The sequence below is a fragment of the Diceros bicornis genome, chromosome 25, assembly GCF_020826845.1.
Source record: "Diceros bicornis minor isolate mBicDic1 chromosome 25, mDicBic1.mat.cur, whole genome shotgun sequence".
Taxonomy (NCBI): domain Eukaryota; kingdom Metazoa; phylum Chordata; class Mammalia; order Perissodactyla; family Rhinocerotidae; genus Diceros; species Diceros bicornis.
Window position 1 is genome coordinate 22,976,767 of NC_080764.1, and position 13,088 is coordinate 22,989,854.

At 35.0% G+C, this 13,088-nt stretch overlaps 1 protein-coding gene across 1 annotated transcript in view; it reads left to right on the plus strand.

Annotated features, from left to right (window-relative positions):
- BLTP3B (bridge-like lipid transfer protein family member 3B) overlaps nucleotides 1–13,088 on the plus strand; it is an 89,429-nt gene that overhangs the window by 31,350 nt on the left and 44,991 nt on the right. The window contains exons 3-7 of the mRNA XM_058568585.1: nucleotides 440–478; nucleotides 2,068–2,159; nucleotides 8,068–8,257; nucleotides 8,837–8,977; nucleotides 9,929–10,099. Of these exons, the coding sequence (XP_058424568.1) occupies nucleotides 440–478; nucleotides 2,068–2,159; nucleotides 8,068–8,257; nucleotides 8,837–8,977; nucleotides 9,929–10,099 (633 nt within the window). The remainder of the gene's footprint in view (nucleotides 1–439; nucleotides 479–2,067; nucleotides 2,160–8,067; nucleotides 8,258–8,836; nucleotides 8,978–9,928; nucleotides 10,100–13,088) is intronic.

Consider the following 13,088-nt stretch of genomic DNA (forward strand, 5'->3'; position numbering starts at 1 on the left):
CATCAAAAAAAAAAGAGAGAGAGAAAATATGACCAGTAGTCTTTTCTTATATAAAATAGATACATCTGATTTCAAGAGTATGAGGGGCTGGCCTGGTGGCGTAGCTGCTCATCAAGCCATGCTGAGGTGGCGTCCCATATAGAAAAGCTACAACTCTACAACTATGATACACAACTATGTACTAGGGCTTTGGGGAGGAAAAAAAAAGGAAAAAGAGGAAGATTGATAACAGATATTAGTGCAGGGCCAGTCTTCCTCAAACAAAAAAAAGAGTATGAATAAATTATTCAGTTTATTGTTTTGCAATTTAAGAAAAAAGTCATCTGATATAATTTGGTATGTCTATCACTATATTGAGAGAGCATTCGTGTTGATTACTGTTTTACATTTTTTTTTTTTTTAATGATTCATTTAAAAAACTTTTTTTCTTTTTTGGCAGATCCCATGGACAAAACTGAAAACACATCCCATTTCTTTGGTGAGTTTTGAATTGCCTCAGAAATAAACGTTTAGGGCCGGCCCCGTGGCTTAGTGGTTAAGTGCGCGCACTCCGCTGCTGGCGGCCCAGGTTCGGATCCCGGGCGTGCACCGACGCACCACTTCTCAGGCCATGCTGAGGCCACATCCCACATACAGCAACTAGAAGAATTTGCATCTATGACATACAACTATCTACTGGGGCTTTGTGGAAAAAAAATAAATAAAACATTTAAAAAAAAAAGAAATAAACATTTATATATGCATATGATCTAACTACTCTGTTAACAGTGATCTTTTGTTTCATAGAAACATAAACTTCTGGCTTTTCCACTAATTAGATGTCATTTCATTTTGATGGTACTTAGTTTTCTCAGTCCTTAAATGAGAAGTTTGAATTTTAAAATGGGAGAGTCCTTAAACTTTTTGAAGTCTCGAATGTTATCTTCTAAGTTGGTATATTTTATTGCATCATTTAGTTCTTTATTGACGTACTATATTCTTCTATTAATATTTGATTCGGGGGCTGGCCCAGTGGCGCAAGTGGTTAGGTGCGCGCCTTCCGCTGTGGTGGCCCAGGGTTCGCCGGTTCGGATCCCGGGCGCACACCGATGCACCGCTTGGCAAGCCATGCCGTGGTGGTGTCCCATATAAGGTGGAGGAAGATGAGGCACGGTTGTTAGCCCAGGGCCAGTCTTCCTCAGCAAAAAAAAGAGGAGGATTGGCAGATGTTAGCACAGGGCTGATCTTCCTCACACACACAAAATATAATAATAATATTTGCTTCAGACTTTCTGTGTTTCTGCTTTTACTGATCTAGTAAATTAAATAATATGTTCTTTAATATACTTTGCTTTTTAAGGAAAATTGAAGAAAAATTGATTGCTTGGACATTTATTGATTCATTCATTCCATGAATATTTATTGAGCACCTCCATTGTGCCCTTGAGGGAACTTATATTTTTATAGACGAAACTGACAATAAACAAGTAAATAAAACAGGACAGTTTCAGATAATAATTGTACATTAAAATAGAGAATGAAGAATGACTGGAGTTTGTGTTAGTGATGACTCCTAAGGACATTCAGTTTTTCTTCAAGAAAGAAGAATTATGGAATGTTTATTTTTTTCACATTTCTTGTGTATTTCTTATTTTTCATAGTTATATATCTTAAATCTCAGGTCTTAGATTGGGATAAGCTTTTAGATATGGTTCAGTCCTATTCATTAATATATAATCTCATTTATCAATTAATAATGTAGTATATTCTGGAATTAGAGATTGCACTTCTGTAAAATCTGATGATCACAGCAGTATATGGCTACTTCTTATAGTTTTTTTCTCCCATACTCCTGTAATACCCACTGATTTTCTGCCATGTAATAAGTGCCTTCAGAAAGGACTGAGCACATTGTTTTCAGTTTTGGTATTTGTTTGTTTATACCTTTAGTGAGACATTTAAAATGACTCTCCTCGCTTACTGTTTACTTTGCTCCTAAAGAAAGAAAAAATAGTCTCAAATAACATTTTCGTAATCTGCATAAAATAAAATATCTAATTGTTGACATTTTTAATGTATTTTTATTAGTCCCTGGATAAAGTAATAATGGAAATGAGTACATGTGAAGAACCACGAAACCCTAATGGCCCATCACCAATTGCAACTGCTTCAGGACAAAGGTAAGCTGTTCCCATTAGTCTGTATGACTGGCAAAGGAAATTCTTTTCTGTAGTCAGTTCTGTTGTCTGCAATAATGAAACATAAAATAAAATCCCCTAACCTCAAACAGTCTCTATTTTAGTCACTTCTCCCATGAAACATTTTACAGTTTTAGTAAATACATTGCAAAAGTAGCAGAATTGATTTTTAGCATCTTTTATTCATCTTGCTTTCCTTGATATTAAATAGTAATGATCAACCAAAGACAGAGCAGTAGCAGAAAATGGAAGCAGAAGAGCTCAGGCATTCTATAAATCAGATCATCTCTTACTTAGTCTCTGAATAGTTTCTCTGCATATCATTTATTCTATGCATCAATGGAACTTTTATGACTCTTAGGAGTTAAGTTGTGCCTTAAATTATAGAGCTTTTGGATTACTCTAAAATTCATTAAATATAGAATGTTCACACTTTACACAGATTGGATTTTAATAGATAAAAATCAGACGCTAATAAAGTAGAAGCATGGGGGCCATTTCACAAATCCTTCTTGAAAAGTTGGAATAGTTCTTAACAAATAGATCTTTAAAAAATTGCATATTTAATCTAGGAATAAATCTTACCAAGGAGATGAAAGACTTATACAATGAAAACTACAAGACATTATCGAAAGAAATCAATGATGACATAAAGAAATAGAAAGACATCCATGCACATGGAGTGGAAGAATAAACATAGTTAAAATGTCTATATTACCTAAAGCAATTTACAGATTCACTGCAATCCCAATCAGAATCCCAATGACATTCTTCACGGAAATAGAAAAAAGAACACTAAAATTCCTAGGGGGCAACAAAAGACCCGGAATAGCTAAAGCAATCCTAAGAAAAAAGAACAAAGCTGGAGGCATCACAATCCCTGACTTCAAAACATACTACAAAGCAATAGTAATCAAAACAGCATGGTACTGGTACAAAAACAGACACACAGATCAATGGAACAGAATTGAAAGCCCAGAAATAAAACCACACATATACGGACGGCTAATTTTCGACAAAGGAGCTAAGAACATACAATGGAGAAAGGAAAGTCTCTTCAATAAACGGTGTTGGGAAAACTGGACAGCCACATGCAAAAGAATGAAAGTGAACCATCTGCTATTGCCATTCACAAAAATTAACTCAAAATGGATCAAAGACCTGAAGGTGAGACCTAAAACTATAAAACTCATAGAAGAAAATATAGGCAACACACTATATGACATTGGTCATAAAGGAATCTTTACGGATGCCATGCCTACTCAGACTAGAAAAACTAAAGGAGAAATAAGCAAGTGGGACTTTATCAGATTAAAGAGCTTCTACAAGACAAATGAAACGAGAATCAAAATGAACCGACAGCCCACCAGCTGGGAGAAAATATTTGCAAAACATATATCTGACAAGGGGTTAATCTTCATAATATATAAAGAACTCACACAACTGAACAACAGAAAAACAAACAACCTGATCAAAAAATGAGCAGAGGAAATGAACAGACACTTCTCCAAAGAAGATATGCAGATGGCCAATAGGCACATGAAAAGATGTTCAACATTACTAATCATCAGGGAAATGCAAATCAAAACAACACTAAGATATCACCTCACGCCCGTTAGAATAGCTATAATCACCAAGACAAAAAACAACAAGTGTTGGAAAGGATGTGGAGAAACAGGAACCCTCATACACAGCTGGTGGGAATGCAAACTGGTGCAGCCTCTATGGAAAACAGTATGGAGAGTCCTCAAAAAATGAAAAATAGAAATACCCTATGATCCAGCTGTCCCACTACTGGGAATCTATCCAGCGAACCTGAAATCAACAATCCAAAGAGGCTTATGCACCCCTGTGTTCATTGTGGCATTATTCACTATAGCCAAGAAATGGAAGCAACCCAAGTGTCCTTCGACTAATGATTGGATCAAGAAGATGTAGTATGTATATACAATGGAATACTACTCAGCCATAAAAAAAAAGACAAAATCGTCCCATTTGCAACAACATGGATGGACCTGGAGGGTATTATGTTAAGTGAAATAAGCCAGAATGAGAAAGACAAACACTGTATGATCTCACTCATATGTGGAATATAAACCAACACATGGACAGAGAAAACTGTATTGTGGTTACCAGGGGCAATGGGGGTAGGGAGTGGGCACAAGAGGTGAAGGGAGACATATATATGGTGATGGACAAACAAAAATGTACAACCCAAAATTTCACAATGTTATAAACTATTAAAACATCAATAAAAAATTGCATATTTATTTTTGCATTCAATAAATTTGGATCTTGTACTATACATCATTACCTCAAGGCAGGATTTCTGCACTATTTTTGGATTGTGCAACTCTTCAGGTAACACATTCGCATAGATTTTAATGTGATTAGTGCCTCCCCTAGTTGTACAGCATGGCAGCCCTGAACATTTATAGTCTTCTAGGTGCTGTGTAAAATCAGTGATAAAACTCTTCTTGAGGATGAAGATACACACACGCACACATATACATACACACTCCTCTTTCAGCAAGTTTGATCCACCATTACGTTAGTGCATTCTAGGAGAATACCTACAGTCTGATCAGTGGCTTTCCACATGGGAATCTAATGGTGACCCATCCACTGCTAAGAGTTGACTGAAGGCTAGGTTTATCAGACATGCAGTTCATATTTGAACTACAGGGTAATAGTGACTGGGAAAAGAGCTTTCACATTAACTTCTTTGTAGTTTATGCATCATGCAGCAATTGAGATTTTTAAGTTTAGATTATGATATCAAGTTTGATAGAGTAGATTGAAGCAATTGGTTTTTAAATTGGCCAGAGTCAGAAAGATTGGAGAAAAAGTAGAAATTTTTATAAGATTATTGAAAGAGGAAAAGATCAGGAAGATTGCTATTAATGAAACTTATTTTAATTAGGCATAGCAGAAATGAGGTATTTTGTCAATGTGTGCTAAGTGTGGTTGATAGTGTTCTTCCTAATTCTTGTTTTTATAGTATCAATAAGCTTTATAATTTTGGCTTTGTAATCATGATGATAATCCTTATATTTTGGTGTATGGCAATATCGTTAATCTATTTCCACTTTTTCCAGACTTGCCTGATTGTAACAGTCACCTAGGATGCTTATTAAATCTACAGAGTCCTTTAGGCTCCTTCTTTTGAAATTATGATTCATAAGGTGTAGAATGGTTATCAAGAATGTAAATAGAGGAGTTGGCCTGGTGGCATAGCGGTTAAGTGCGTGCGCTCTGCTTCTGCGGCCCGGGGTTCGTGGGTTCGGATCCTGGGCACTCACTGACGCATCGCTTGTCAAGCCATGCTGTGGTAGGGTCCCATATAAAAAGTAGGGGAAGATGGGCATGGATGTTAGCCCAGGACCAATCTTCCTTAGCAAAAAGAGGAGGATTGGCATTGGATGTTAGCTCAGGGCTAATCTTCCTCACAAAAAAAAAAGAATATAAATAGGTATTTTTAACAATTCTTTATAGTCATCAATTTAAGGAAACACTGATCTAATTTGTTTTGTTTCTAGCTAAGAGATTAAAATAGAGGGAAATTAACAATGAGCAGGTTGGCCCTTCCTTTTGTGCAGGACCTGTGGGCTGACCGTGCTCCCACAGATTAATGGTCTAGTGAACTTTGTAAGTTCAGAAATTTGATTTTATTACTTCACATAGAAGAGAGAAACATCTATGTTAAGGTTAATCTCAGAAGAGACTTATTTGTAAACTGGAATTTCATTTTTTTAATTTATAATGGATGCCATAACCAGAGATATGTAGACTTTAGTCATTGATTCAGGCTTCACCCTTCCGATGGTAAATCCTCCAATACAATTGTAACACTTTTTAATGTGCATAGAACAGATGGGATTGGGTATTCCAAAGGGTATTCCCGCATAATTATTATAGAAATATTCTTTCCAACTTCAGGAATATTCCTAAGTGACCAATATTTGTCCTTAGGATCAAAGCAACTCCTCTCTAGGATCCTGATGAATTCTTCCTTTTTAGTTCTCAATTTTCTAAACCCAAGGTAAATGACCACGTCCTTTTATAACACAATTACTGCATGGGGGCTGGCCCCGTGGCTTAGCGGTTAAGTACGCGCGCTCCGCTGCTGGCGGCCCAGGTTTGGATTCTAGGCGCGCACCGACGCTCCGCTCATCCGGCCATGCTGAGGCGGCGTCCCACATATGCAGCTAGAAGGATCTGCAACTATGACATACAACTATCTACTGGGGCTTTGGGGAGAAAAAGGAGGGGGACTGGCAATAGATGTTAGCTCGGGGCGGTCTTTCTCAGCAAAAAGAGGAGGATTGGCATGGATGTTAGCTCAGGGCTGATCTTCCTCATAAATAAATAAATAGATTGGCATGGATGTTAGCTCAGGGCTGATCTTCCTCATAAATAGATAGATAGATAGATAGACAGATAGATAGATAGATAGATAGATAGATAGATAAATAAATAAATAAAAATGCTAAAAAAAAAAAATTACTTCAGGCAAGCCAAAGACTATATAAATTACTGTACCTACACCATTTCACCTAAGGACCACAGCAACCTTTTGAGATAGGTATTATTTTCATTTTACAAATGAGGAAACTGAGGCTCACACTTTCAGTAGCATTAATAATAATTTACTACCATTAATAATACTATAAATAACTTATATTTTATAAAGTATCATGAGTCAAGAGATGGGCTGTTTGGTTCATATGCATTATTTCATGCAATCCCCATAAACCCTACAAAGTATTACCTGATTTAAAAGACAAGTCATCTGAGGCTTAGAAAGGTTAAGTAATTTACTTATTAAGATAGTAAATCATGAAGCGTAGCAGTAGGTATAGGGGAGGGATGTGAGTGACTGATAAAGTTGATGGGTTCCCTTTTATACATGTTGGCTTTGAAATGTGTGAGAGGAAGCCAAGTGGAAATATCTGGTGGACATTTGAATTTTACAGTCTGCAGTTTCTGCGAGGATAGAGACAAAGGTTTAGTAGTAATGGTCATACTGATGACAGTTCAAGTAGTGTGCCAATTGGGCAAACTTTCATCACCCCTCCTGCCAAAATATATTGATAGTCTGTATTCCAGTTCGTACTGTTCTACTCATCATTCTCGAAACGTGACCTGCACTTCTCTACTTTGTGCCTTTGCTCATGCTTGTCTCTATTCTAAGATTTCCCTTCCTTCCCATCTCTTCCTGTGGAAAGTTCATCTTTCTTTCCTGGATATATTTCTCCCTGGTTAAAAGTACTTTCTTCTTCTACCAAGTGTACTGATGATTCCTTTTTTAAAGCATTTAATTACAGATTGCCTCATGTTTCAGTTACTAGGGTATATTTTTTCCCTCCCCATGTAACATGCAAGCCCTATAATGCCACAAGTATATTTTGGTTTTCCTTGTGTGTCAGCATCATTCACATAGTAGATGCTCAATAAATATTTGCTGGATTGGATTAGAGAATGTGAACTTTTTTTGACTTTATTCCTAAATTATGAGATTATATTCCAGTTGGACTCTGTAGCCTTCTTTATATCAAGAATTTAGCTCTCTTATTTACTTTATAGATGCTAGTTATCTGGATGAATGCTTTTTGAGAGTAGGCGGCTTTGGATAGTGATTATAGTAACCTAAATTAAAGAGTAACCTCTAATTTTAAAAATCCTTTTTCACTTTGAGAAGAGCATTTTTATAATTTAGGTGTAACCAGACTAGATTATTGTTTGAACAAAAATTTGTTTTTTTAAACAGAAATGAATAATATGGCAGTTTGTGTACTTGTGTGAGAATATTAACAGATAACTTTTTCTCTTTTAATGATTTTTTTCTTCATTTTAGTGCATTATATTTTGTTTTGCTTTGTTTTTCCAGTGAATATGGCTTTGCTGAAAAAGTAGTTGAGGGAATTACGGTTTCTGTAAATTCCATTGTCATCCGCATTGGAGCAAAAGCCTTCAATGCATCCTTTGAACTTTCTCAGCTACGGATCTATAGCGTAAATGCAAATTGGGAACATGGAGATTTAAGATTTACTCGTATTCAAGATCCCCAGAGAGGAGAGGTAAAGACTTTTTTCTTTTCTTTCTTTGTTTAAAAAATGTTTTAGTCACTGATAAATAAAAGAGGATGTTAAAAATAATTACTTCTTATGGTTACCTAGATTCACATACTGTTAGATTTACTCTTCCCTTTTAAATATACTTCTATTTATCATTTAATTATAAAATGTGCATATTTTAATGTTTTTACTGTAATAAATCTTTCAACCTATAGAGTTAATGAGTCCTATGTTAACTTCTCAGCTACTCAGAACTGAATTTTAAATTTACAAGACTAAAATATGTTATTTAAATTCTTGGTCATGTGATTCAAATGCCCTTTGTACTTTATATTAAAATTAAATTACTTAGAATAAAAATATTAACAACTTCACAGATGAATATAATTATGAAGATATGTTACCGAATTGGTTGGAAGTATTTAAAAAAATAAAAGTATTGTATATATCTTGAATGTCATAAGAAAATTAGTGAAGACATACAGTTTTATTTAACTATTTTTGTTTTTATTTTTACAACTCTACATTTTTCTCATTCTATTTTGCATGAGTAAGTGAAACTAATCTCTGTGTTCTCCTTAGGTTTTAACATTTAAAGAAATAAATTGGCAGATGATTCGAATAGAGGCAGATGCTACTCAAAGTTCGCATCTTGAAATTATGTGTGCTCCTGTTCGATTAATAACAAACCAATCAAAAATCAGAGTCACACTTAAAAGAAGAGTAAGTCAACAGGATTACCTTTGTGATTTATGTGATAACTATTGGAATTGACAGAAATTTTTAAATAATTTTTAGGTGAAATATTGGCATATTAAAACAATGCAAAATAAAAGGAAATGTAGTACCTCAAGTAAGATTTGAGAAAATCTAGTGTAATGACAACATTTTTCAGTCTTCTGAGTTTAGTATTTAGATTTTTATTTTTGATAAATTCAATAGACTTCTCAGTTGTCAAATATTTGTTGAACATTAACAGTTTTATAATTTTATCTTTCCTGTTGAATCTTGCTCAGGAGTGGGTAAACAGCAAAGCCTTCATTATCAGTAACCCAAACTACTAGCTTTATAAGGTTATCAAGATATAACTGGTAATTTAGGTAAACAGGGAAGACAGTTACTTAAGGATGTCAGAATTGTGAGCCTACTATGGATTGTGATGAAGTTTGATGAGGGAGTAATGAATTTTTTAACCATGGCTCAGTTAAAGCCTCAACAATATGCTTTGTATGACTAGACACAAATCACTATGCTAAATTAAATTGAAAATAACTTTTTCAGAGTATGACACTTAATACAAATATTCTGAAATGTGGTTAAAATAGCATTTTAGTTTTTAATTAATTTTGATGCCCCTTTCTCTACTAGAATTAGTTGAATTAACATAGGTAATTATATGATTTATTAGCTATCAATGCAAAATTAGATTATGTAAGTACTTGTACCTGTATAACTTGTACCTGTTAAGGTTCAGGAATTTGTCAGTCTTTTCTACCACAGTATCTCCTAAACTAGGAGGTATTTCTTCCATATTATAGGAACTCAATAAATATTTGGTGAATGAAGGAAGGATCTGTATTTAATTCCATTCAAAAATTTTAAACTTTTCTTTAATACAAATGCATTATAAGTTTTATTTCTTGGCTTAATTTTATGAATCATTTTTTCTGACAGTTAAAGGACTGCAATGTCATTGCAACAAAGTTAGTTCTAATATTGGATGACTTATTATGGGTTTTAACGGATTCTCAGTTGAAGGCTATGGTACAATATGCAAAATCTCTTAGTGAAGCAATAGAAAAATCGACAGAACAAAGGAAGAGTATGGCTCCTGAACCTACACAGGTATGCTATTAAGTTAACAGGAAAAAAACTTCCTTTACATGTAAATGGTTTAAAAATCAGAATAGTTAGTTGTTTTCTTTACGTGAAATAGATTGTAATAGTTTGAGTCCAAGAATCTTCTTATATGCCTTACTATACAATTTTATATACATGGTATCTATATGAAAACATATTAAATGTATTTCTATCTATATAGTGCTTAGTTGGTTTGGAGGTCTGGACTAGACACTAGAGTTAATGATGACATAAAAGTATTTGATGTTATAAATACCTCTTTTCAGAAAGTTAAGAAAATAAAATTTTAAAGTTATCAAAGTAAAAGCAAAAGGAAGAAACCCGGGTAATGATAGTCAAGGGAGAGAATGTGAGAATTAATAGTGCAGAAAACTAAAGCCTTGGGGAATTGCTAAAGTTGAACACAAAACTGTTGGAGTTGTCTGATGACAGGGGCAAAATTGGGGGAAGCATAATGAGCTATTTAATGATCACTTTCTTAAAATCAGAAGCACTACTAGTTTTGTCCGAAGAGAAAAAGGTTTTCTAATCTTTCCCAGTACTAAATTCTGAGAATTGAACATGACGATTTTTATAGAAGAGACATTGAAAATCCTAATGTGTAGTGTCTTTTGATGATTTTATAAGAAGTACAATTGAAGTTTTGTATCTACTCTTAATAAAAACTTAAGGGACATGGTGAAATCATACTTCTATGAAGCTATTTCTTTGGAAATAGAATAATATATCTCAAATATATGGCTTGTTGGTGATCTGGCTTGGTACATGGGAATGGCATATATTTTAGGCCTTCCTATGATTATTGAATTGGCATTATTTACTGCCTGCCTGCTTTGTCATAAGGTGCAGGTCTACACACTGTGGATGAAAAAATGAATATTGTCTGACCCTGCCCTCAAGAATCTCAAGTATAATAGGGAGTCAAATATAAAACAAATCATTGCAGTGCAACATAAATGCTAGATCACAGAATTAAAAACGGGAGTGAGGGGACTATAGAAGCACAGAGAAGTTTTCATTAACTTCTTGTGGAGCGTGGAAAGGTTTCACAAAGAGGATAATGAAATTAAGTCTTAAAAAATGAGTAAGAGTTCACAGGCCAGAGAAAGGGTGATTCAGATGAGGAAATAGAATCTGTGCAAGTGTGGTGGTGTTAAAGAGCATGATTTTTCTGATAAAGGAAAGGAGTTTGTTGTTATTAGAGCAGTGTTTTTGAGAGTGAGGTACACATGCCTGTGGGATATGTGACAACTTTCTGGATTTTAAGGAAATTGAGTTCCACTTCTTCCATTTTGATGTGTATTCTTTCTTAAACTTGTCTACCTGAGGATGTTCTTGTGTTAAGATGTCAGACTGGTTCTCCCTTTCCATAATTATTCTTATCCTACTTTACAAATGAAAGGCATCTTTCTTACTCTTCCTTATTCTTACTATGATGGATTTGTTCAGGAAGAACAAAAACCCAAAACCTCTGGGGAACAAGGCAGGCGTTTGAAATATTGGTCCATCTTGGAAGTGAATGACTCATGACAAAGTAACAAGTCAGGTGATTTCCACTTCTTTGCTTTCAACACATTTGAAAGAAAATCTAATAAATGTCAGCTATATTAGATTATTAAAAATAATTTTTTCTTTTTTTTTTTTTTTGTGGGGAAGATTAGCCCTAAGCTAACATCTGTTGCCAATCCTCCTCTTTTTGCTGAGGAAGATTGGCCCTGGGCTACCATCTGTGCCCATCTTCCTCCACTTTACATGGGACGCCGCCACAGCATGGCTTGACAAGCAGTGCGTCGTCGGTGCGTGCCCGGGATCCGAACCCCAGGCTGCTGCAGTGGAGTGTGGAGTGTGCTCACTTAACCACCAAGCCACCAGGCCGGCCCCTAAAAATAATTTTTTATAATAGATCGCTTTGCAAATCCTGGCATGTAACTTGAGGGAGTTCAAAGAATCATGTCACAGTGCTAAAACAAAACTCATTTCATTCCGATCTACCTATTAATGTCAACAAAGTTTTCCAGAGCTTTTAGCCATAAAAACAAATAGATAGAGAATTGGTGGTGAACCCTGTATCATTCTACCAATAAGTAATATATATCCAATGAGATATCTTCATGATTCTCTGGGGGAGCCTAATTTAAAAAGTGTGATGAACAGAACACTGGACTATAACATAGAATGGAGTTTTCCTGGACAGGTAACCTGAATTTAAGCAGAAGTATGTGGTGACTAGACATGAAGGACATTATATGTTGAAGAATTTGGACTTTTTCCCTTAGGCATGTGGAAGCAAATGGAAATTTTTAAATAGGAAAGGACAATTAAATATGGCGCGGTGGTATTATAGAGGATGGACTGAAGAAGAGAAAGATTGCCAGTCCAGAGGAGGGGTGGACTTGAACCTCTGGTAATGGTTTGAAAGAAGAAATAACAGCCAAATTAGGGAGAGATATCTGAGTTTTTCATCGTTGAAAATAAAGAAGAGAGAAAAGCTGAGGACTTTTCAAATGATAATTAGTAGTTCCATTAGCCAATAAAGGGAATGCAGAAGAAGGAAGCAGATTTGATTAAGGGAGGTAAGGCCAAGAAAAGATAATAATGAGTTCTGTTTTGGAGCTGAAAAGATACAATTAAAGAAGTAGAGGAGGTAGTATTTTATATTACCATCGTAGACATAAATGCTAGTTTGTTAAGGCTTGCAATGAGGATTTGTGGAGCTTAGGATGTCGTTAACAGAAATGGTAGTTGAAATTAAAGACTAATAGACAAAGTGTTGATGTTACTATAGCTCTTATTTATACAATATGTGGATATGTTTATGTAAAATAGAATATAGATTAGGAAACTAGAAACAAGGACAAAATTCTGTAATCCCACCACCATAACAAAACCAGTGTTAGCATTTTGAGATATTTCCTTACAGATTTTTTTTTTGCCTAGGCATCTGCGTTTTTTCCTAGTTTTAGTAAGGATGTAG